Consider the following 26985-nt stretch of genomic DNA (forward strand, 5'->3'; position numbering starts at 1 on the left):
GGAATTCCAAGAAAAGAGGCATTAGGAGCAATAGATGATGATTTGGAATGCAGCAGCTTCTGCTCTCTAATGGAAGTGTGCTTAGAGTAACAGCCAGTTGAGAGTTGAGAAGATTAGATTGTGTTGTTAACCAAGAGGATATATGCAGCCCTGGTGATTGCATAGCTAATAATCAAGCTATTTGTCATAGACAAAAAACAATGCATGGGTATACTATTCACAAGACATTGAAAAGGATCAATATCCTGCATTTTCCTTATAATTTACTAATAATAGGAGTATAAAGAGTATATATCAGAGTGTACCTACCATTGTAGCATAAAAGGGAGATAAATTTTTGAGCCTTTATTGGGATCCAAATATAAACTCAAAGTTTTTTTTAATGTGCTTTTAAACTCTAAGATTGGAGCACTAATCCATTTTATTCTGCCCTGGCTGCTGTAATGCTTACATTTAGTCTTCATTACCATCAGAATTCCAAGGCCTGGGGTTGTTAAGACAAAGCCCATGCTGCTGAAAACCATCTCAGCATTGCAGCCTTTTCCACTTCCTGTACTCTCCTTTTACCCTTTCTCCATTGGGTCTTAGACAGAGTAGTTGCCAAGTGAATTCTAAACCTGCCTTCAAGACTGCCAGAGGGGATGGTTGTACCCAGGATTGAGTTTGCCAAGGGACCTGGATTTGTTTTCTGTTCCTGTGTAGGGCGTTGTGTAGCTCATGTCTGGCATCGTGAGCATCCTTCGGCTTCTGAATGCCTTTTGATTCTGCACGCTGCTGTGTAATCGCTCCAGGACTCAATCACACATGGCCTTGTGCTGACTGAAACGGTTCGGCAAGAGCAAGATTGGGCTGTGTCAGCTAAACCATGGCTTCAGGCCAAACGGATCAACTGTATTCCAGAGACCCTTTCTTCCTCATAGATCCTTAATCTAGGTTTGTCAGTCTATTTTACCAATTACCTGGGTTGCTGTGACAGAGACAGACAACACTCAGGTTTTCTCATCCGCACTCCTTTCTGAAAGACTTGCCACCAAAATCACATACGGTAGTTGAAGTTCTTAGCCAGTTCCTCAAAGTGCACTCTGCTTTCTCCTCTGTACCAGTTCTGACCTCCATATTAGGGATACTGTTTGAGGATGAGTGGGGATGAAGATGCACCCTGCATGCCTGAATAAGAAATAAACTAACAGGCACATGAGTTAATTAAACCAATGATGTTAGGGTGCCATGTTAGTATGAAAAATTGCAATAGGTCAAATTTATCATGCAAACACTATGAATAAGCTGGCAGACACTGTCAATTCAGTGCTGCCATAGTTGGGGTCAGTGTGTTTTAATTCAGCGGAAGACCATGATGCTCAAAGATATTACGCATCTTGCCTGGCTGCAGACATGTTTGTATTACTCTGTCCTGCATTCTAGAATCAAAGAAACCCAAGGATTCAGAACTTTTATTTATACATTTTTTTTATTGTGAAGACACTGTACAGAGAGAGGGGTTACAGTTACATGAGTAAGTTAATGAGTACATTTCCTCTTGAGCATTATAACCTTCTCCTTTGTTTTTTCCAGCCATTCCTCCTCTCCCCACCTCCCCTGTTCCTCTCCCATCCCCAAGTTGTAGAGTTCATTTTTTAACATAGTGTCTTGTATATCTCATTGTTACAATGGGTCAGCCTGTATCCTTGTTTCAGCATTTTGTTATTTCCTTTCCCCTCCCCAAATTAGAAAAATGTATATACAAGATGCAGGGAGGATTCGGAACTTTTATTGAGTAATTAGTTCTTGTTGAATTGGTAAACACTTAACTTGTTAATAACTTGTGCTTTAAAACATGATTAAGACTATTTTCATGTAAACTAGAACTAGTAAAATGTTTAATTCTTTTCAGGTATGATTTTGCTTTTTACTAATAAAATTTATGAGGGGGTTTTGTTGAGCTTCTTTTTCCCTTCCAGTGTTAGAGATCAAGTTAGTACAAGCTAGGCAAGTACTCTACAAGGTTATACGCCCTCAGCCCTAACTTTATGTTTCTTAGAGCAGGTTTTGAGGCTTATAGTTTTTAAAGAGGTTAACAGGAAGTACAGAAATCACTTGTACTCATCCTCTGCAACTTCCCCTTATTAATGCCTTTTATTGGTATGGTATATTTTTTGTAATTAATGAGCCAATATTGATATATAATTATTAAAGTAAAACCATAGTTTATGTTGGATCCAGCCTTTTACATTTATTGCTCCTGTGCTTTCTATTGGCCTTGACAAGTATGTAAGGACATGTGTTCACTTTTATGAGTATCATATAGAATTGCTTCAACTGCTCCAAAAGTGTCATGCCTTATTTGATCATGCACCCACTTCCCATCTTTTCATTCTCTCCATTCTTTTTCCTTATACCTGGATATATATAAATATAAATATATACACATACATACACACATACATACACTTTAATTTTTATTTATTTATCTTTTTATTTATTTTTGCTGGTCCTAGGGCTTGAACTCAAGGCTTAGTCCCTGAGCCTCTCTGTGCTCAAGGCTAGCACTGTACCACTTCAGCCACAGCTCCACTTCTGGCTTTTTCTGAGTAGTTTATTGCAGATAAAAGTCTCACAGACTTTCCTGCCTGGGCTGGCTTTGAATCATGATCCTCAAATCTCAGCCACCTGAGCAGCCAGGATTAGAGGTATGAGCCACTAGCCCCCAGCTTAAAGATCTCCCTGCCACCCCCTCCTGCTTTTTTTTTTAATGGGGTTTGAACTGAGCCTGGGTGCTCAAAGCTAGCTAGCTCTCTACCACTTTGAGCCACAGCACCAGTTCTATACCTGGTTATTTTTAATGTCTGTAAATGCCTTCCTCTGTGTTGCAGATTTCTTCTTTACCTCACCTCCCAGACTCATCTGTTTTGCCACTTCACCCCAATCACACCAAACCGTGGCCATACTCATGACCCGGCCCGGGACTCTCACAGTAATCAGTAATGATGGCCTTGACCTCAAAGAAAGACTGATATTTTTTTTCCTTCGCTACTTAGGATATATAAAATTCAGTTTTTAAATTTGACAGTATAAATATTTACTTCCACCAGGTTTCCAGCTAGTTTTTGCCTTTCCATTTTCCTCCTTTTGGGCTGTCCTAGAGTAGGGAGCTGCTATTTCAGTAGTCCCCCATGAGGATTCTCTGAAATAACGATGTGCTAAGTTTGTTGTTTATATTAGTGTTCCTGCCAAGGTGGCAATGGCAGAGAAACTCTAGCAAAAGCTGCTGGCCTGTAGTCACACAGTCAGAGGTGAGGATCAGGCAGCCAGGCTGCTTGACCTTAAATCATATATGCCAGACACATAGAGCTGGTGGATTCAGATTCCTGTTGTTTGGTTGAAGCTGCAGGCACCCATGAACTTCCCTGTCACCCTTGACTGTGGCCCGCTACCCTTTCACTATATATATATATATATATATATATATATATGTATATGTATGTATGTGTATATATATATGTATATATACACACATATATATATGTGTATGTATGTATATATATATGTATGTATATATACACATACATACATATATATACATATATATATATATTCATCTAAAGTCTGTGAAAGGCAAGGAAAGGAGAGCCCTGTTTCCCCAGCAAAGAAAAATAAATCTGTATTTGTTCTATTGCTGCCTTTTTTCCCATGTGATAGGACCATCTGAAAGTAGTTCAAGTTATTTATGACCTTGTTCTGTGGGAGGAGAAAATACAGACCACTGAATATTGTGCCAGAGACAAGGACAGAGGTATTCCGTGCTGGGAGGAGGGGATGGGGAGGGGGTAGGATCCCACATGGTCCCACGTGCTAATAGTGTGGTTCAGAATCACTAAAGTTGTTTTAGCATAATACTCTGAGGAAGGAGACAGGAGCCATCTGTTGGGATGGCTGGTACAAGATGCTCCATTCTCAAACAAAGCATACTAGAGGCGATTTCAGATTGGTCTCTTTTCCTTCAGTTGCTACAGAGACCACTCTGTAGCTGCTAAGTGATATTGCTTTGAGGGCTCTCTGTCGGCACCCACTCTTTTGTTTATTTTGTACCCATGTGTCCTCTAAGTATGTGATCTGAGGCCATCAAATGCCCCAGTAGATATGAACCCAGAAAATTCTCTCTTGAAAAAAAAAAATTAAAAGTCCACTACGTCTGCTCATTTCCTTCCAAAGTGCTGACTCTATTTTCCTTGAGGTTGGTGGAGTGACTCTGAAACCTTAAATACTTCGCTGGGAAAGAGGGAAACCACAAATATACACAGGCCATTGTGACTCTGGCCTGGTACGTTCTAATTTTCTAGCAGTGGTTTGTACACTCAGGACGGCTGCAAGGGTTAAGTAAACTTCGTGGCTAAGGATGACTTCACAGCCCTGGAATTTAGAAAAGCCGAGATTCTCAGTACACTGTGGCCAGCCTTAGCGTCTTTGGGTGTGAAAACTGCTCTCAGTTACCCAGACTGAGCTTTGGTTCCTGTTGTACTGCTTGCAGAATCTATTAAAATCCAGCAGCTGAATTGTCCTGGCTCTGCCATCAAAGCCTGGCTGCTGGATTGAACTTCAGGGTTCCCGGAGCTGTTTGTCAATGGAGTGGCAGTGAATGGAACCCGGCATATGCCTCAGCCTGGCATGAGGTGGCACCCTAGTGGCTGTTTTCTGCCTTGGAAATGTGCACTCACTCTAGTTTCAAAGAGGAACAGCCAGGGCGATCCAAATGTAGTCATTTGGAAACTTCTTTGTTTGCAACTCTGTAGTTCTTGGTATGTCTTCCAGTGCTTTAACCATGCTCATAGACTTCCAGGGAGGAATTTCATAGGAACCGGTGGCCTCCGTCACACCTGACATGATGGAATGTCTGGAAACAGAATAAACCTGGCCAGCCAGCACAATAAGAAAATGAAAGTCTTCACTAGGAACAAGCCCCAACATGAAAATACGAAATATTCTTGCACAGAAGGACTGGTGAAGAAATGGGTCTTGGACAAGAAATTCCAGACCTCGAGTTCTTTAGATCCTTTGTAGATGCTTTAAAAATATTTACAGTCCATTACATCTTTATTGAAGTGGGATAGATTTAAAACTTTCTTCCCTGAGTGAGTGGCCTGTAGGATGTCCTCAGTTAAGGAATATGATACTGTGATCATGGCATAGAAATTCACTTTTTAAAATAATTTAGGTTCTTAAGGAAAAAATCTTGAGAGAAACCATTTGGGCTTGAGCATTAAAGGAAAAACAAAAAGATGATAATAAAAAATAGACTGCGGCCCTAGCACAAACACTGACGGTGACCTTGCCTTTCATCTGCCATTACACAATTCAATGGCAGCCCACTCAAACTATGCTCTCGATCAATATCCTATTAAAGCAGCACAAAAGTCTCCATAAACTTAGTGGTTAGCTATGTTTATAAATGGAACTCGGCATAATTAGGTGGTCAATAGCAGGCTCTACTAGTAATTTTAAAATGAACATCACACATTTTATATCTGTAGAAGTCAGTGGCACCTCTTCTAGAGGGTATGTTGTGGACCAGACAATAGGCTGATAGCCCTTTAAAAAATGCTAATATCTGTCTCCAAAATACAGATTTTAAAGAAAATCTGTCATTTTATAATAGAAGATGCTGATTGGCCTTAGGTTCCCCCCTTCCCCCCCCCCGCCAGTCATCTTATTCCAAATAGATTATAGCTCTGTAAATGTCTCATTTTCTAGTTTTAATCAACTCCTCATAAAGAGATGAAATAATACATTTTGCCATACTCTTAGGAGTGGCTTAATTTAGCAGGTTTCCTCTATGATAACTCAATAAATTTTCAAAATAAATATTGAAATTAAATTAGTGAAGAAGAATGTTTTGTTGTGTAATTTTTATCCATGTATCTGGGATGAATATTTAGATAGTAAAGCTGGCAGCAAATGAAATAGACTGGCAATAATAGGAGTTGTCATCCAAATACCATTTTCTCTGAGTCCTAGCTCTCAATATGAGTGGTCAAACTCTGCTCTCCTCACCCAATAAAGAGTGCACCACAGACAGTGAGAGATAACCCCACCCACAGGCTGACTGTGATCAGCTAACCCAGCCCTACCATTTGAAATGAGTATGCACCTGTATTGGGCAAGTGCCCTGGCCAGGGTATTGTGGACCACTGTCCCAGCTGAAATTAGAACTAGGGTAAGAAGGAGCTTAGGACATCAGCAGATGCTCTGGCAATACTGTGTATGAAGGTCCTGTCCTTTCTGTTATAGTCATACACTTCTACTTCCTTGTTAGAGATAGCAATGAGAGTACTCATGCAGTCTTTATTCTCTGTTTGCACCTGAAGATGCTGCTACACTTGCCAGACTGTATACTCTCCCAGTACAAAGATTTTGCCTAAGAAGAAGCCAAATGCGTAATACTTATACATACGTAATAACTAGCTGTCATAAACTCTATTTGTACATTCATCATTTTTTATTATTTCCTTCTTTGGTTGTCCTGGGGTTTGAACTCGGGGCCTTATGCTAAATAGCCTCCAGCTATTTCTAATCTTTTTGGGGTAATTAAATGGTTATACTTCCTATATATAAAATATAAAACCCACATTCAAGATCATAAACTGTTTTATTACCATAAAATAGTTCAGGATAAAGAGATGGTAACCAAATTCTACTACTTTATGTATAACTATTTAACCCCATTTAGTTGTATTCTCTTCATAGGTTATAGTTGTTTATTTAATTAAAAATGTGTGTTTTGTCCAAATTGTGTGCTGAGCCTATGTCTTAGTGCTGAAATGGTAATTATTCCCAGAAGCACTATATGGATTAAGTGAGATATTGCCTTGTGTCTAGTATGTATGAGAGGCTCAGTAACCGTAACTACCATGATGTTTTTTAAACAAAGCCTTGGCTCTGGATCTTCTACTCGATACTCAAAGCCTGTACTTGAACTGATGGCCATCAGCACATTTATTTTAAAATACATGTATGTATATTTTAAGAATGACCAATTTTAGAGTTATGATTTATTAGAATAACCATTGTAATGAACTCTTCACGGTTAATAATTCTGATAGAGTAAGGACTTACCAAAACTAGCCCTTATTCTTATTCTGTGTGAGGTTAGTCCCAGTTGGTATTTCTGCAATGTTCTGGTTAGCTAATGGGTGTCTAATAGTTAACAAGGTATTTTAAAACTCTCGGTCTAATCCTGACACATTAACAACTTTTTTTTTTCTGGTCATGGGGCCTGAACTCTGGGCTGTCCCTGAGCTCTTCAGCTCAAGACTAGCACTCTACCACTTGAGCCACAGCACCACTTCAGGCTTTTTCTGCTTATGTGGTATGAGGAATCGAACCCAGGGCCTCATGCATACAAGGCAAGCATTCTACCACTGAGCCACCTTCCCAGCCCACATTAACAACTTTTTAAGTGGCCAACCATGCCTGGATTATTTGTATCAAAATTTTATAAGTAGTACTTATTTTTACAGAAATTTACCTTTCTTCTTGCTTTCAAATTATGAACAATTCTAGAGTCATTAATGATGATGTGTGTGGGGTTTTTTTTTCTTTGTGTGTTTTTTGTTTATTTTTGTTGTTGTTGTTGGTTGTGGGGCTTGAACTCTGGGCCTTGTCCCTGAGCTCTTCAGCTCAAGGTGAGTGCTCTACCACCCTGAGCCACAGCACCACTTCTGATTTTTTTGGTGGTTAATTGGAGATAAGAGTCTCATAGATTTTTCTGCCCATGCTGGCTTTGAACCACAATCCTCAGATCTCAGCTTCCTGAGTAGCTAAGATTACAGACACCTGGCTTGACAATGTGTTTTTAAATAAACATTTATGTGAGTGTAAGTATCATTTTTTAAATATCATTTTTAACATTTTATTGTTATTATAAACATGATTACAGAGGGGTTATAGATATGTAAGTCAGGTAAGGAATGCATTTCTTTTTGAATAATGTCATCCCTTCCCTCGCTCTCTCCTAGTTTTTCCCTCCCATCCCACCCACAAGTTGCATAGTTCATCTTCAACATAGTATCTAGGAAGTATTATTGCTGTATTTGTGTGAGTTTCATTTTTAAGAGCAGATATTCATATCTAATAAGTAACATTGAGGAATATCTTTGTGCTTTCCAGAAGCCTGACAGAAATCCTTTCTTAACCCCATGATAAGGCCACAAATATTGCTGAGATTTGGTCTGGGATAGATTTTCCCAGCTACCTCTAGCTGATTAGAAAGGCTATTGCTAGTGGCCCTGTGTGCATGTCTAGGATGAGACGGGTAGGGGCCACAGTCAACAAAGCCACACATTAAGTCAAATACAGGAGCAGAACTAATCCAGAATGTGATTAATAGGGGTCTATATTAAAACCCAGGATTTCTCAGTAGATGGAGGAAGAAAGAAAAATTAAACAGCTCTTGGTAAAAATATTGAAAACGATTATTTTTGCAGACAGCTGGATTAGTACGTTGTTGGGAAGGGGCTCTGTTGATATAGCTTGATTTCCTAATAGCTAATGGTCAGGTTGTCCCAGTGCACTCTGACCAAAGGAGCTTATGTATAGAAGTCCTTCCCCGGTTTATAGATCCTTGTGGTAAAAAAGACCTCTTATGCTATCAAATCCATCCTCTGTCAAGCAAGACTGAAACCTATGGCTGAGCCTATATTGTATACTAAACAGGTACCACATTTGACCTCAACCAAAAGCCAAGACAAGATGATGCTCTAAAATGCAGAAAATCAATTTCAGTCCCAAAGGCAGAAGCCACTAATGCAGAAGATCAGTCAGCATCCCTCACCCCTCCACAACTGCTCTGTTGGACTATGTGAGGCCCCATGTCCAAGAGAAGCCCAGCTACCACTCCTCCCACCACTATACAAACAAAGACATGACAGGGATGAGGAGCAGATAGAAGTTTTACCACTTGCATAGTAGGTGATAATTATTTTTCTATTTGAATCTCATTGGATTCATCTCCTTAGTAATTGAAGACAAAAGAAAGACAGGAAGACCAGAAATGTGGCTTCTGGGGAAAATCATTGTTCCTTTGGGCTGATACCTAAGAAATACTTAAATTTAGATTACTTTGATATTACTTATTTAGTTATATTATCCTAATCCCAATCCTCTCACCCCAAATTTGGTATTCTCAAACCTCATAGCCAATTTTCTTTTTTTTTTCCTTCAGTGTGGGGCTTGAACTCTGGGCCTGGGTGCTGTCCCTCAGCTCACAGCAAACACTGTACCACTTGAGCCACAGTGCCACTTCTGGTTTTCTGGTGGCTAATTGCAGATAAGAATCACACAGCCTTTCCTGCCTGGGCTGGCTTTGATCCATGATTCTCAGATCTCAGACTCCTGAGTAGCTAGGATTACAGGAGTGAACCACCGGTGCCTGGCTTCATAGCCAATTTTCTTATTTGAAGCTAAGAATACTATAAACATATATTCCATATAATTATGTACTGTATTTCAGATAAAACACCCAGCACATTGCCTGGCACATAATGGAAAGTTAGTAGATATTAGTTATTCTTAGCTTATTTTTATTAACAAGCTCATAAAATGTAAGTTCAACTCAATAGACATTTGTTACAGATGCAGTCCAAGCAATGACCTAACCTGTGTGCTAAGCAATAAGAAGAAATCCATTCTTCTTTTATAGGGCAGACATCTACATTTTTAAGCCTCCAAGACTGAATTTGCTTTTATGGCAATAAGGTGCCATAATTTACATGATTTACAAATTCATTATATAAATTGTCTATCCAAGAGAAATTATCTTCATGGCCAAGTTGGATGGGAGAGGGTTTCACTAAATTATTCCTATTTTAATAAAATGGAAACTTTTTTCAGAAGGAAAAGTTCCTCTACCTTTCCCACCATCATACACACACATATTTCTTAAGTCCACAAATCATGGTCATATGAACCAGGTGGTCTGTCTAGGTTAGCAGATGCCCTTCAATAGTTAAAACCAGTCTGCTGGCTTTTGGCACTTTCTACTACATTTCATAAAAAAAGCATTGCTTAAATCTTTTAATAGCAGCAAACACATTTTCACATAGAGGGAAATCCGTGTTTTAGTTCAGTGCTTTTCTTTTATGTTCCTGTTTGGAAAATCCTACTCCTAGCATGCATTTGGCCAGATCTTTTAGAAAGCAAGAGTAGAAAAAGGGAGATCAGCACAGGGTTTACAGACCAGAAATCTGCTTGGCAAGGATTTGCTGAAGACTGTGGTGTAGAAGCTGCAAAGAAAGTACCTTGATGATTGATTTCCATTCAAGTCAGACTGACTGCAGTGTGGTCATTTTTCTAACCCATAACTGCTCACGCTGCAGCAGTCTGCTATCTGCAGGGTGTCTGAATTATAGTAGCCTATGTCCGTGTTACCTCTTATCCAAATAACTTACACTCGTTTCTTTTTCCATGCAAATTCATCAGGTTTACAGCCTCTCGTAGCCGGTCAGGAAACTCTGGCAGAGAGCACAAATTGATAAAATGAGTTAATTTTACTATACTTATTTTTTTTCTTTCTAAAAGCCCTCTCTTATTGGCAGTGTGCAGGAAGTATGTAACAGTAAGAGGAAGATAACAAAGGACTTGGATTTTCTTGCCATAAATTACTTTCCAAGTTAATTCCCTCTAACGACGATTCCAGATTTGCTGCAGTTTTCATAGCATTGTGTGTTGTACAACTGTGCCTTTGACAGAGAAAAGGAACAAGTATTTTCCCATGTTCACTCCTTTTGTGCCAGTGACATGGACGTTCTCGCAAGATCTTTGCCTCTGGAATGCAAAACAACACTAAATTGTTCTGAACCCATGGAACTCTATGCTGTTGAGCTCACCACTTTCCCCTGCCCCCCTCCAGTCTTAAAGTATAAGCTCTCTTCATGAGTGTTTTAGATCCCTCTAAAGTCGGAGGAGGAGGAGGAAGAGGAGGAGGAGGGGGGTGAGAAGGAGGAGGAGGAAGAGGAGAAGGAAGAGGAGGAGGAGGAGGAGGAAACAACCTCAATTTTTCACAGTTGATGTTGCAAGTTAGAAATCAATGGTTAATCTGTACAGCGTGTGCCTGGTAAGGGTCGAGGTTTTCATTCTCTTGTGGACTGTTTCTCCTCAAGCATCCAGAACAATGCCTGGCACCAGGGACATGCTCCACAGATATGTGTGGTATCCCTTTGGGTGCAGTCTCTCAGAGGACATATGCCATTAGCAGTAGGCTGGACACACTGGTAGTCATTCAGCAAATGCTCCCTGCTGATTCTTGTTGAACAAGTTGTAAACTCAGTGTATCGGGTAATCTCCTAGGCAGAGTAGCTTGGAAATTTGGATAGAGTGTGTGTGTGTGTGTGTGTGTGTGTGTGTGTGTGTGTGTGTGTGTGTGTGTGTGTGTGTGTGTGTGTGTGTGTGTGTGTGTGTGTGTGTGTGTGTGTGTGTGTGTGTGTGTGTTCCATCACACTCTTCTTTCCAACAATGCAAGCCTGAGCAGATTGTCTGTGGTGGATGGCAGAAGTTCAATAACCACAACCTTCTCCAACTACTAATGTGTATAGAAGAGCAGGTCATTAAGAGGGTTGGCTACTAAAGTAACCCCTTTCTTCCAATAGCCCACATTACTATAATGATTCCTTAATAGCAAACCATTTATTAAGAAATGACACAAAGAGTACATTCTACTCATGACAGGAAAGAGAGGGAAGGGAGGGGGGAGGGGCCAGGACTTAGAAATAACATCTGAAGGCTCAATTTCCAAAAAATTAATGTTTTAAGAAAACTCCTTGGTGGAATAAGATACTTCAGAGTACAGTAATTACAATATTGTTTAAGAAATGAAGACCTCTTCCCCCACTACAGTGTGCGTATTTATAGAATTCTAAGTCTCAAGCCTGGCATGGTGGCTTAAGCCTATACTCCTAGCTCTTTAGAAGACAGAGATTAGAGGATAATGGTTTGCAGGAAGCTTGGGCATAAAAAGTCAAAACCACCCCATATCAAACAGAGTCTGAGCATGATGATGGTACATGCCTGTTACCCAGCTACAGAGGACGCAACAAGGGCTGAGCACATTGGCATGCACCTATCAACAAGAGGAAGCACAAGTAGGAAGAGCCCAGACTAGGCTGGATAGTTGCCAATGGAGAAGGGAGCTGAAGTATGGCTCAAGTGGTAGAGCACCTGCCTTGTAATTCAAGATCTAGAGTTCAGTCCTTTAGTACTGTCAAAGGGAAAAGAAAGAAAGAATTTCATTTTGCATGGCTTCAAGTTCTTGTTTTGTGGGGTGATGAGTAAAAGGAGAGAATAATTTAACTCAAAGCATATTTCTTATTTTTTATAATCTTTTTTAATTTAATTTTATTGTCAAGGTGATATACAGAGAGATTACAGTTACATATATAAGGTAGTGAGTACATTTCTTGTCGAACTTGTTACCCCTTCCTTCATTTTTCTCCCACTTTCCCTCCTCCCCAATCCCCCCACCCCCTGCCAAATTGTACAGTTCATTTCCAACATAGTGTCTTGTGAGTATCGCTATTGCCTTGGTTCACCCTTTGTCCTTTGTTGCACCATTTTGTTGTTCCCCTTCCTTTCCCTAATTCAGATAAATGTACATACAATACCCAAGACACCAAAATCAAATACAGTGACAACAGGGGATAAACCATTGGGGGAAAAAACATAAAGTAAAAAGAAATCACCTAGTACATTAAAAACAGCAACAAAGAAAAACCTCTTGTTTCCATGTCTTGGAGTTCATTTTGCTTAGCATCATCTTATATGGTCAGAAATCTACTAACAACAGATGATGGAGGGGATGTGGCCAAAAGGGAACCCTACTACACTATTGGTGGGAGTCTAAACTTGTTCAACCACTCTGGAAAGCAGTATGGAGCTTCATCAAAAGACTAAACATAGAACTACCCTATGACCCAGCAATCTCACTTCTGGGCATTTACCCAAATGACCACAAACAAGGCCATATTAACGCTACCAACACAAATATGGTCATTACAGCATTATTTACCATAGCTAAGATATAGAACCTACCCAGATGCCCCTCAGTAGATAAATGGATCAAGAAAATGTGGTATATATACACAATGGAATTCTGTGCTTCCATCAGAAAGAATGGTATCACCCCATTTGTAAGGAAATGGAAAGACTTGGAAAAACATCATATTAAGTGAAGTAAGCCAGACCCAAAGAAACATAGATCCCATGGTTTCCCTCATTTGTAATAATTAGTGTATGTCTAGGATATATGAGCAGAATAGCTATGTACAAAGCATATCTCTTTTTTTTTTTTTTTTTTTTTTTGTCGGTCGTGGGGCTTGAACTCTGGGCCTGGGCGCTGTCCCTCAGCTCTTCAGCTCAAGGCGAGCGCTCTACCACTTGAGCTACAGCGCCACTTCCAGTTTTCTGGTGGTTTATTGGAGATAGGAGTCTCACGGTCTCTCCTGCCCGGGCTGGCTTTGAACCGCGATCCTCAGATCTCAGCCTCCTGAGTAGCTAGGATTACAGGCGTGAGCCACCAGCGCCCGGCTAAAGCATATCTCTTGACCATCAGCTTCATACACAGAACTGTTGTGAGATGTTTAGAAACACAAAAGAAGCTCTAGGATCTTAGGATGAAAGATCTGTGGTCTGACCTCTGATTTTATGACCTCAGAAAATTGGTCAGCTTCTTTGTGTCTCAGTTTCTTCCTAGCAGTGTTGTGGGTTTTGATTAAAATCCAGCACCTGGCCTGTAATGAATCACTTGTGATGTCAGGATGGTAGTGTGTATAGCAGGGTTGGTAGATTTGCATGTATATTATAATTATCATTAGAATTCTGAGACTGAGAAGATATAATGACATAACCAAGTTTCATGGGGTTATTAGCAAGGTTAGGACCCTAGACAATCTTTCCTGTTCCCTGACTAGTACTAGTACTTTATAGTCTTCAAAATGCAGCTCTCTCTAGTTGGAGTAGGTCTCACACATAAATATGACACCGTTAAAGATAATAACACCTACCATTAAAGATAATGGTCCAACATCAGGTTTGACAGTATATGGAAGAGGAAAGAAGTTCCATGGTCGACCCAGTCATTCCTTAACATCCGAGTTTGACTGGCAGGGGCTCTAGAATCTCAGTTTAAGTCTCTAGCCTTAGAAACCAAACATAATATTCAGGACAAGCCAGAAATTAAGTGACACTGGACAAGCTGTTTAGTCCTTGACAACTTTTGTGAGTTTTCTAATTTGCAAAAAAAAAAAGGACTCTATACTATTACTAGCCAAAAAGCACACTACATTATACACTTCTTACGCTAACCTGTATTTGTTAGAAGAGTATCCCTTTCACACACACATATATATACATATACATATACATATTAGAGAGAGAGAGAGAGAGAGAGATCCTTTCCCAGTGGACAACTGAGACCAAACAAGTCTCTCAGACCTATCTATATCGTGGAGGATATGTCAAACAGCCACTGCACGAATTCTTTTTTTTCCTCAGTAGCCTCACCCAGGCTTCCAATCTCTGTGACCAGGACTCTTTCATCACTTTTCCCCACCTCTGACGGGGTTAGCCTTCTCTCATGTATTCTCTTCTTAAATTTTCTTTTTCAATTATATTTTATTATATTTAAATAGTTTACAAAGGACTTACCACTTATCAAATCAGTTTATAAGTACAATGCATCTTGACCGATGTCACCGTTTTCATCATTCTCCTCCATCCCTTCCAACCCTCCCCTCAATTTTCTTAGTTTCTCATAGGATATACATTGCATTTTATGTCTGCATTCTGCTCCCCTTGCTATCTTAATTCTTCTATCCTCTCTCCTTGGCTTCCCCCCCACACACACTTTTCAAGTGCCAGTTCTTTGGTATTCATTTCATTGGACTCTGAGTTCGCTTTTCTCAGGAATTACACCATTTGAATTCTCACCTGTAAATACCATACTTCAGTTAATACATTTGCACATACTTGCATACAACCCCGTATGTGCTTACTTGTACATTTATAAATTAGATCAACTTCCACATATCAGAGAGAACATGCATCCTTTATCTCTTCAACCTAACTTGTTTCACTTAACATAATTTTTCCAAACCCATTTGCTTCTTTGCAAATGATGTAACATTGTTCTTTCTAATAGATGAGTAAAATTCCATTGTATGTGTGTGTGTGTGTGTGTGTGTGTGTGTGTGTGTACACACATGTGTGCATCTGTGTATATGTGTATTCTTGATCCATTCATTCATTGAGGGGCATCTGGGCTGATTCCATACCTTGCCTATAGTGAACAGTGCTGCAATGACCATGGTTGTGCATGTGGCTCTATTGTGTCCTGATTTGTAATCTTTTGGGTAAATGCCCAAGAATGGTATTTTTGGATCATAGGGTAGTTCTGTGTCTTATATTTTAAGTAATCTTCAGAGTAGTTAAACAAGTTTACATTCCCACCAACAGTGTATTAGGTTTCCTTTTCCCCCACCTCCACGCCAGCATCTGTTGTTTGTATTCTGAATGCTGGCCAGTCTAACTGGGATGAGCTGGAAACTCAGTGTTGTTTTTATTTGTACTTCCTTCATGTATCTTGGACATTTTTACTTCCTCTTCTTAGAAGTCTATGTAGTTCATTTGCCTTGCCCATTTATTAATTGGGTTGTTGGTTCTTTGAGGATTAAGTCTCTTAAACTCTCTATATATTCTGGATATTAGGCCTCTGTCCGACATATAGCTGGCAAAGATCTCCCATTCCATTGGCTTTCAGGTGAATGCGCCTCAGATTCAACCATTATCACAAACTGTCACATTTGCAACCTGCCTTGGATCCCCCCCCCACACACACATACACATACATCACTCACCCTACTTCCTAAACATAGGCAAGTGCTGTCTTAGCTCCTCTGCCTCTTTAAACCTGGGCATCCTCCAAGATGCAGTGTTAGTACCTGCTCTTCCCATATCAGACAGTTTGCTTTGATGTTATAAGCCAGTGGGATCTGTAACTCCTCCGAACTTTCCCAACAAATCCTTTGCACATCCCCATGTGGGACTTAGCACATTCAGCATTACATTAGAACTGCAGGTATTACTCTGATGTTCTGCTTAGACTTTCAACCTTCTGGGTTCAGAGATACCATATGTCTTTTCCTTTTCTCTGCCTAGGCCTCAGAGCTCTCCTTAGTGCTGGCTTCTCTCTCTTGCTCTGTCTTTCACCTTCCAAGAGCTTAGTATGGAGGACCTGCCTTAATCTTCCCATGCTCGGTAATGAGGCAGCTGAGGCCCTGCTCCACTCTGAGACTGGTGAAAAAAAATATACATGTAGGTCAAGTGCTGGTGGTTCGTACCTGTAATTCTAGCTAATCGAGAGGCTGAGATCTGACAATCCTGTTTCAAAGCCATTCCAGGCAGACAAATCCAAAATATTCTTTTCTCTAATTAAACAACAAAAACCTGGAAGTGGAGGTACAGATGGAGTGGTAGAGCACCAGCCTTGATTTTAAAAGCCCAAGTGAGAGCCCTAGTACAAGAAAAAGAGAGAGACCCCACGACCGACAAAAAAGAAAAAGAAAAAGAGAGAGAGAGAAAGAAAGAAAGAAAGAAAGAAAGAAAGAAAGAAAGAAAGAAAGAAAGAAAGAAAGAAAGAAAGAAAGAGGAAAGGAGGGAGGAAGAAGGAGGGAAAGAGAAAGAAAGAAGGAGAAAAGAGAGAAAAAGAAAGGAAGGGAGGGAGGAAGGAGGGAGAGGAAGAGGAGAAAGAGATAAAGAGGAGGAAGAGAGAAAACAAGCAAGAAAGGAAGGAAGAGAAAGAAAGAAAGAAAGAAAGAAAGAAAGAAAGAAAGAAAGAAAGAAAGAAAGAAAGAAAGAAAGAAAGAAAGAAAGAAAGAAAGAGAGAGAGAAACTCAACGTAGAACTTTACCACTCAAGCCTGTCACTGAGGGATGGGGTTGATTTTCAAGAACTTAATGTGAACTTCAAAGTTTTCCACTTCTTAGCAGTGACTGTTTTTTTACACAATGACAGTTATTAGTAAGTTGCCAAAATACATGACTCTGTATTCCCAGAGGCCTACAGTACTAATAAATAACTGTTATATGACAGACTGCTAAGATGATGAACACTGACCTGGATTGTATTTGAGCAATCCACTCCTCGCAAACACACACCCACTCACCATGGCCTATTTCATACATAAAATACCATGAAATAGAAGAGGAAATTATGCAAGTAAATTTAATATAAAAAAGCAAGGTATGACTAGCAACATCCTTAAGTAGAGTTCTTTATACACTTACTGTGAAGCCTAATCATTTGATTTTGAACTAAAGGCCCTGCCTCGATTCTCACTGAGAGACAGGTTTGATTTCAAAACAGCCTGGCATTGAGAGACAAATTTGATTTCAAAACTATGTGTTGCTAAGAACCAAAGGCCCTGAGTTCAAGCCCCACATTGACACAATAATTATATGTGAATTTCAGTGTTTTCCACTTGACAATGACTGTTTATGTAATGATAGTTATTATTAAGGCTTAGTCATTGCTCTTAATCAGACAACTCAGCATTTAGTCTTAGAGATTGTTGTATTCCTTCATGGCCTCTGTTTCCATAGTTCCTTATGACACCACAGTTCATGCAGTTTCCCTACCAACTGTTCTGGGAGTAGTCCCATTATTTCCAGTCACCAGTTAACACATTTACTTGACTTTAACTTCTAAATGACTTACCTCTGGCTCTTCCTTTCTATCCTTTGCATTTAGACCCCTTCTGTAGCTCACCCTGTTCAATAAACTACACCGACATCTGGTCTTTTGATTCTGTTCTTCAATCATCCCTCTGTGTCCCAGGCCTGCCCTCATGACTCAATGTTCTTCTGCCTTATAGATGCAAGTCTGTAATGGCATTCCCATAGGTTACTAACTCTCCCTTGGCTAGTGAATAAAGCTCAATGTAGCAACCAATTGCATTTGACCACTGCCTTCTGATGGCCTCCCATTGTTGGGGATTATATCAAAGGTTGGCAATATAATCCCAGTGGAGTATAAGTGCTTTAATAACACAGAAAATCGGGATATGCTAGTTTCAAATCCATACCCCTTATAAGGAATCTACCAGATCCTTCATGATCTGACTTAGACACTATATTTTATCAGGCTGTCAGAAGTTTTCTAACTACTTGTATGCTGCTTCTTCTACCTGGAAGCCCTCCTTTCCTCTCAGTTATATATACCTACCTGTCCTTCCATCTTCCTGCATGGACATCACAGTGCAAGGTGCCCTTGATACCTCTTGAACCTCTTATTCCCAAGCTAGTCTAGAAAGTCACTCTGGGTGCCATGTCTGTTTAGAAAGAGCTCTGTAGAAGACTTGTAGACTGACTTTCTGTCTTTCAGGCTCCCGCTCTAGAGCTGGAGGGGGTGGTCCTTTGACTTTCATCTAAGTGTCTCCCTCCCCAGCACAAGTTCTTGGGCATACCAGGCTCCCAGTAATCATTCTTGAATGAAAATCCCTGGTGTTTGAGGTTCCCAACTGTTCTTCCTTCTGGTGGTTATTAACAACAATTTATTTGTATTGTATTTGTTTATATATGTACTTGTATGAGCATAGCTTTACAGTATACTATATATACATCTATTGTTCTTCCCGTTGCATAATCTCTCAAAAAACAGATTACTTGCACTAATGTAGTCTCAACACTTAATTCTATGCAGTTTTAAAATAAGTTTGGCAAGCGTTATTTATTTAAAAATACTTGTTAAACTACCATTGATAAGTCATCTATAAGGATATAATATGGACATCTAAGGACATAAATAATATAAAGAATCACATCTGAGAGAGGATCAGCTCTGAAAATAACATATTACCAAGTCAAATAAGAGGTTGGCAAGTTCTCCTATAAAGCATCAGATAAATATTTTCAGCTTTGTGGAGCACATGGCCTTTAGAGCTGCTCTGATGGTATAATGGACAGCAGCCATAGAGAATATGAAATGAAGGTATGTGACCAGTGATCCAGTGAGCCTTCATTTATTTAAACAAACAACAACAACAAAAAAAACTATGATTTGGGTCCGCCATCAGTGCTCATACCAGCAATCCTAACTACTCAGGAGGCTGAGATCTGAGATTATGGTTCAGAGCTAACCCAGGCAGGAAACTCCATTAGACTTATCTCCAATTAACTACCAAAAAAAGCTGCAAGGGGAGCTGTGGCTCAAGTAGTAGAGCACCAGGTTTTAGCAAAAAAAAGTTTAGGGGCAGCATCCAGGTCCTGAGTTCAAGCCCCAAAGCTGGCACACCCACCCCCAAAAATTATGGTTTGGGGCTATAACTCCCAAGGTGGGAAATACCTGAATGTCAAGAGTGCTGTGGGATTTAGAGAAAAGAGAAAGCACCCATCACGTTGCAGGTAGCAGAGACTGAGTGGATTACAAAGTTTGCTTCTTTTCTCACGAAAGCCGAACAGAATTGCAAAATACAGAGAAGATGCTGTCAGATATAGAGTCAGAAAAGCCCAAGGGAGATTTGGGCTGGTTATTGAAGAAAAGTGAAATACTTGGGAAGTAGAGATCAGAAGATCTCAAGTTCAAGGCCAGTCTAGGCAAAAAAATTACCGAGACCTCTATCTCAACAAACAATCTAGATACGTTGGGAAACATCTTTCATTCTAGTCACATGTGTGGTATAGATAGGAAGATCTCAGTTAAAGGCTGTCCTCAGGCAAAAGTGCAAGCTCTTTCCAAAAAATAACTAAAGCAAAAAAGTTTGGTGGTATAACTCAAGTGGTAGAGCACTTGCCTAGCAAATAGCCCCCAGCTCAAACCCCAGTACCATTAATAACAACAACAATAGTAAAAGGAAGGAAGGAAGGAAGGAAGGGAGGGAGGGCGGGAGGGAGGGAGGGAGGGAGGGAGAGAGGGAAGGGAAGGGAAGGGAGGGAGAAAACAAGGAAGAAAGGGAAAGGGAAGTAAAAGAAGGGAAGGAAAGGGGGAAAGGAAGGGAAAAAAATGGAAGGAAGAGTGAAGACCAATACATGGAGAGGTATTTTTGTGTAAAGCATCAAGGAATGTTGTAAACTTGTTGACAGTTTACTATTGCAAAAAAAAAAGATGAGAAGTATGTTAGAAAAAATCGTAGACTTTTTATTTCGAGCATTCCTTTGAAGTCACAATTGACTACTTGTTACTTTGGATAGGCTTCCTAGATAAATACAAAAAGGAAAGGTGCTAAATGTAACACTGAAATAGACTCTCATTGACCCATTTACAGAACTTAACTGATGTTGCTTCCATTTCTGTGTTTTTCATTCCAGCACCAATAGCTGCAGGAACTGGCCCTAATTTTTCTCTCTCAGATTTGGAAAGTTCTTCATACTACAGCATGAGTCCAGGAGCAATGAGGAGGTCTTTACCCAGCACATCCTCTACAAGGTAATTTGGTTTTTAACTCTGGTCCTGCTAGACATTTACCAATGAGCCTGTCATGAGAGAAGATAACCAAATAAGTGGTTTGCCCAACAAGCAGAATTAAAAAGAAGTGTATGTATACACACCCATACACACATATACACAGTAGACACTTAAAAACAGTGAACTACCCTGTAAATCATAGGCTTAATAAAAAGGTCTCAAAAGAATCTTTCCAAAAGGAGTTACTTGTGTTGGGCTCTGAATGATTGTTAGGATTGGGGGGATGGGGAGGAAAAGGCATGGTGGGATGGGTTGGTAAAGAGGGATAGCGATGAAGGAACCATGTTATGTGAAAAGAAAGGATGTGCTTGATGAGGAGAAAGGAGGATGACCAGCTGATACCTGCCTCGTCCCCTGCCCACCTCTAGAAATACAACTCAGTCCCTGTTCTTTTCCTGTGAAGCTCCCAAAAGTCTCCAAGTAAGTCAGTTAGATTGTTATCCTAGTGTGTGGTTATAAAAGAGGAAGTGGTAAGATACCAGGGGCATGCCAGAGGCTAGACCCGGATTCTTTGGGAGACCTTAAAAGAACAAACTTGGACTGGGCACCAGTGGCTCATGCTTGTAATGCTAGCTACTCAAGAGACTGAGATCTGAGGATCGTGGTTTGAAGCCAGCCCAGGCAGGAAAGTCCATGAGACCCTTATCTCCAATAAACCACTCAAAAACAGGAAGTGACACTGTGGCTCAAAGTGGTAGAGTGCTAGTTTTGAGCAAAAGAGCTTCTGGACAGTGCCCAGGCACTGAGTTCAAGCCCCACAATGGACCTCCCCCCCCCAAAAAAAAAAAGAAAAAGAAAAAGAATGAATTTTGAAGCAGAATTCTTGGTCCCTGTGACTTAGGTCATGAAGCCACCATACAAACGAAGCACTTAGCAAGATCCTGTTGTCTTTAGATAACTTGTACCAGGGAAAAGGGATTAAGCATTAAACCCACAGTATTCTTTCACAAATTGGCTTTACCACTGGACTGTGACAACAAAGGAAAGAGTAGTGCAGAGCGATCTTTCATGTTTGTACTTTGCAAAAACATGTTTGTCAAAGGTCTCTTTTTCCCTAAAGCAAGTACAGTTTTATGATTTAAAACAATGCCAAGATTATAGAAATTTTGTTTGGTGGAAACTCGTGTTAACCTTGCCTTTTATCAGAGTGTTTTAAGCATCATTAATTTAAAAAAAATCAACTTAGCCATTTTTATAGCTGTGAAGACAGTAAAAGTCATCCCTAAACAGAACCTCTACCTCCCATATCATGTTTAGTGTTGTTCAAATGTTCCCCTAGTTTACTCTAGTATCAGCTCCTGGGTTGGGTGGGGGGAGAGAGGAGGATGACGCAGAGAGGTAAAGGTCTCAAATCTAAGGTGTATTTTTAATAGCAAAAAAAGAGATTAAGAACACATTTGGGTGTTACTCTACTTTGAGGATTTGCAATGTTTGCTGACGGAAAAGACATTGTGTGTAACTACACTCTGTCAACATGAGAAAGCTTTCCAAATACTTGTGGGCAGTGATTAATTGAACAGTTTACAGGCTGTTTGTTTTTCCTATGTGTGGAGCACCTGTCCCTCGTCCCTCCCAAACAGTGCTCCACACCTCTGCCCTTCTGCACACTTCTCCAGAGATGTCTCATTATCTTTTGTTGTGACTCCCCAAATAGAAAGCTGATTATTAATGTCATTTTAAAAGGCTAGTATCATTCTCCTATTCTGCAAATAACTAACCCCGATAAGGAGCTAATTATAAACATCATCAGTAGTTAATAACTCAGTAATATGTTTGTTTTGCTCTCATTAGGCTTTTCCTAGGATGGCTTTAAAAAAAAAACTCTTTGAATGCATAGGCTCAGTGGAATTATAAGCTTTGAAAATGTGCTTGCAAAAATATAGCAGATTTACATAGAAAAGCTTATCAATTAATCAATATTTGCTCATTGTGTGCCAGTATTAATTGGGCTGGGCAGACACCATATTGGGTATGTTCCATACCCCATCTGGTTTCATCTTCACACAGTTGTAGACAATGGCTATTGAAACAGTAGAACAACACAGAGCTCAGAGAAGTTAAATAACTTGCCTGGTGTCACAATCCAGGTAAATGGTACTGTCTGCATTAGAACTTGGGTCCATTGGAACTTACAGAACATGGTCTTTCCCCTACTCTGCTTAAGAATGAGGCTGACATTGATAGTAAAGAAGAATGGCATATGGAATGGCAGAAGAAAAACATGCACATCTCTGCCTTTCCCTGGCATGTAGCACTTGCTTTTTTGAATACTGTTATCATCTTGAGGTATGCAGCTTTCCTACCTCCACATCTGAACTCTTAGTTCTTTGAAGGACAGTATCTAATGCTTCCAATTCTGCAGAGAACACTCATAAGCAGCCAAGATGTTGTACTCAGCACAATAGAAATAGAGACCATCACAGAAGTTTATAGTCAAGTTAGTGGCAGATACTAGTGATTGAGTAGATGTTCATTTCAGGACACCACGAAAACTTGGTGAAGAGGCACTTTATAACTTTCAGAAATATTTATGCTCTAATGTATGGGTAGCTGTTACTGGTACTTACTTTCCTGTTTTCCTCAGATATTTCTGGGAGAATAAAAATCATGGTGTTAGAAAGTCAAGAGCAAGAAACAAAATCAAAGTTCAGTTTACTTCTAAAAGTTAAGAAGTAAATAAACGAAATTGATAGGTATTTTCTGTGGGCTCTATATAATTTCAGAGTAAAAGGTCTCCAGAATTATACAAAGAATAGTATAAAAATCAGGATAAGATACATTTTTTTATTCCAAAGAATTCCATCAAGATAAACCCACCATCAAGATTGGGGAAACAATAAGCTTTACCTTGAAAGTCCCACACCTGCCCTTCCCAGCCTTGCTAATCCTCACTCTCAGACCCTCTCTCTCCTCCTCCCCCACACTTCTACCCTGCAGATGTTTATCCTTTTGTCCACTTCTGAAAGTCCAGCTTCCCAACTTAGCTGGCAATTACAGAACCTTTTACCTGTAGGATTTCATGCCTGCATTTTATCAGAGCATGACAAGGAAGTAAAACCTCAGAAAAAAATATGAATAATGGGAGAATGATGGGTAATAGAATTGGCCCTCTGGGTTGAATCTCATTGAATCCTGATAGTTGGATAAATCCTTGACACACACACTGGTGCAGCAGAGTTTGAACATCTGCTATTAGTCAGATTATGTGGTAAGCAGTAAAGATTAAAATGTAGTAATAAGAAAGAGTTACTTTCCTTGTAGATTTGACAATCCTATCATCACGTGAAGTTCCTTTCTTATTGTTTGGTGGAGTTCTAAGGAAATACATTTTTTTCCAATTTATATTCTTCCTGCCTCCAAGATGACTTGTAGTGGCTTTCAATTATAAAACATTACAGATATACTAAATACAGAAAGAAAAGCCTGAAACTATATGGGGAAAAATAGGAGAAATCATTATATCAGGTACATTAATCAAGAATTATGTCTCAGATTTGGCCCTGATCTTCCTGGTTGCCAGGGCAAGAAGAAAAGGCAATACAGTGTGTCATTTACATTTTCTCATAAAAGGAAACAGTAGAATCCATTCAGAGACCAGATTTTTCTGGTTTTAGATATTGGAAGGAAGTTTTTATGTGTATATACCCTCCTATAAAGGATTTCCATTAGATGCAATTTTACATTAAGAACAGCAATGTTTTTCTAGTGGCTATTTTTCACTGGGGTTAAAGGAACTCAAAGAAAGGACATTAAATAAGTTATTAAAGAAGTTTCCTTTGGGTACTATGTTAGCCTGTGCAGTTATCTTTATTTCCTGTGGTCTGGCTTTAATGAGAGTAGAACTTAATAGCTAAGAATACTGGAATGCCGACACCAGTAATCAGAATTGCTTACCTAAATTGGGCCTTGCACATTTTTTATTCAGATTGCTTAAGTAAATACTTAACTGTCTCGCCACTCCTAGACTGACTACACCCCTTCTTTTCCTTTTGCTTCCTAAATCATCACATACACCCTTACTAGAGTCACTTTTCTACAATAAAATGCCAATGTCACATGCTTACCAGGGCTTTTAGGATAAAGTCCAGACCCACAGCATCTTCTATATCCTACACCATTCTCTTCTATGCCCCTCTTCAACTTCAGCCATCCCAACATCCCAAAAGCTGGAATACTCCTCCCTCCTGGGAGTGATGTTCACAGCCTCTGGTACTCAGTGTACATGAGTGCAGCCATGAGCGCCACTACTCTTGGCCCAGGAGTATCCTGAGGCCTGATATTAATCCTTTAGGTAGTGCATGATGGGAGTATCTTGGAGCAAGGAAGGATACCAAGGTTGGAGGAAACAGTATTTGAGTCAATGACAGTTTGCCAAATGGAAAGAAGGGTTTCCATATTTTAAATCAGCACAGCTTCCCAAGTAGTGTATCAGCTGAATAACAGCCCAACCTTCTACTTCGTTTCTCTGTCCTAGTCTCCTTAGTCAGTAATTACTCAGAGTCTTATGTTTGGTAGGCAAATGTTCTATTAATTAACCCATTCTGCCAGTCCCTTTTTGCTTTTTTTTAATTTCATTATAGAGTCTTGCTTTATGCCTAGGCCAATCAGGACTTCAGGCCTCCTATTTGTGCTTTGTTGTTAGAATAACAGGTACAAGCCACCAGAACCAACTATTGTGTTTTCCTCATAGTTAGGCTAACAAGCACATGCCACGATGCCAAGTCTTTGGTGGAGATGGAGTCTCTCAAATGTTTATGCCCCAACTGGCCTCAAACCATAATCCACCATCTCTGCCTCCCTAGTAGCTATGCTTACAGGCTTGAGCCACCACACCCAGCTGTCTCTTTGACACATAAAGACAGTTCCCTAGTAATACTCTGAGAAAAGCTCCAAGAGTATCATTGTCACCTTCCTCCATCAAGTGACCCACCGTGGCCTAGACATGGTTCCTTCCTGATTCCTCTTTTCCTCTGGTCCCTCCATCTGTGTTTATGGAGTACGTCTTACTCATCACAGTATCATAGCACTTGACATGTAAGAGGTATACAATATGTATTTGATAAATTAAACTCATGGAATATTCTTTTTTTCAATTGTGAAAATACAGTACAGAGGGGTTACAATTACATGGGCAAGATAATTAGTACATTTCTTATCAAGCATTATAGCCTCCTCCTTTGTTTACCCTTCCCATCTCTTCCCATCCTCCCCCCACCCTTCCCCAATCCTCCTCCCCTCCACCAAAGTTATAAAGTTCGTTTTTCCACATAACGACTTGTATGTCTCATTGTTGCAATGGATCCACCTGTATCCCTATTTAAACAATTTGTTTTTTCCCTTCCCCTCCACAAATTATACAAACATCAAATACAGTGAAAGCAGGGGTTATACCATGGGGAAGGGACATACAAAGCAACAAAGAAATCATCTTATAAATGTGATGAAACAATCACCTGAAAGAAAAAAAAAACATTTGAGTACATATCTTAGGGTTTATTTCTCTAACATCAACTTATCTGAACTTTTCTGCTTGTCTCAGACATATACTAGTTATTGCAAATAAGGGAAACTATGGGACCTAAGTTTCTTTGGGCCTGGCTTACTTCACTTAATATAATTTTTTCCAAGTCTTTCCATTTCCTAACAAATGGGGCAATGTCATTCTTTCTGATGGAGGCATAGAATTCCATTGTGTATATATACCATATTTTCTTGATCCATTCATCTACTGAGGAACATCTGGGTTGGTTCCATATCTTACCTATAGTAAATAATGCTGCAATAAACATAGTCGTGCTGGTAGCTTTAGTGTGGCCTTGTTTGTGAACATTTGGGTAAATGCCCAAAAGTGGGATTGCTGGGTCATAGGGGAGCTTTATGTGGAGTCTTTTGAGGAACCTCCATACTGCTTTCCAAAGTGGTTGAACAAGTTTACACTCCCACCAACAATGCAGTAGGGTTCCCTTCTGTCCACATCCCCTCCAGCATCTGGTGTTATTAGAGTTCTTGATTATAGCCATTCTAACTGGGGTGAGGTGATATCTCAATGTTATTTTGATTTTCATTTCTTTTATGGCTAGGGAGGTTGAGCATTTCTTCATGTGTCTATTGGCCATCCTTCTTTCCTCTTCAGAGAAGTTTCTCTTTAAGTCTTTAGCCCACTTATTTATTGGGCTAAACTCATGGAATATTCTATATCTTGGCACAGACAAAGAGGCTCCCCGGCAGGCACTCCCTCTAGGCAGGAAATCTACCACTGGGTAGGGTACTGGAAGCATTGACAGTGAAGATAACCCAAACAACAACAGACAATGTTTCATACTTTTTCCACCACAGTCCTGCACCCAGAGGAAATGAGAGCCATTCTAGAAGCTCCTCAGTCACACGGCTCTAGAAACCAGTTTCCTTTGATCATCCCTATATAGAGGAAAGGCATAAAGTCATCATTGCACTACCCTTTGTCCATATTGGTTAGTCTCACAGGTA

At 39.9% G+C, this 26985-nt stretch overlaps 1 protein-coding gene across 5 annotated transcripts in view; it reads left to right on the top strand.

Annotated features, from left to right (window-relative positions):
* Positions 1-26985, top strand: part of Nfia (nuclear factor I A) — a 379923-nt gene that overhangs the window by 246306 nt on the left and 106632 nt on the right. For all 5 annotated transcript variants that reach the window (XM_069987173.1, XM_069987172.1, XM_069987171.1 and 2 more), the window contains exon 5: positions 20343-20460. In XM_069987173.1, the coding sequence (XP_069843274.1) occupies positions 20343-20460 (118 nt within the window). The remainder of the gene's footprint in view (positions 1-20342; positions 20461-26985) is intronic.

This window comes from Dipodomys merriami, unplaced genomic scaffold (genome assembly GCF_024711535.1).
Source record: "Dipodomys merriami isolate MVZ:Mamm:240054 unplaced genomic scaffold, mDipMer1.0.p SCAF_34, whole genome shotgun sequence".
Taxonomy (NCBI): domain Eukaryota; kingdom Metazoa; phylum Chordata; class Mammalia; order Rodentia; family Heteromyidae; genus Dipodomys; species Dipodomys merriami.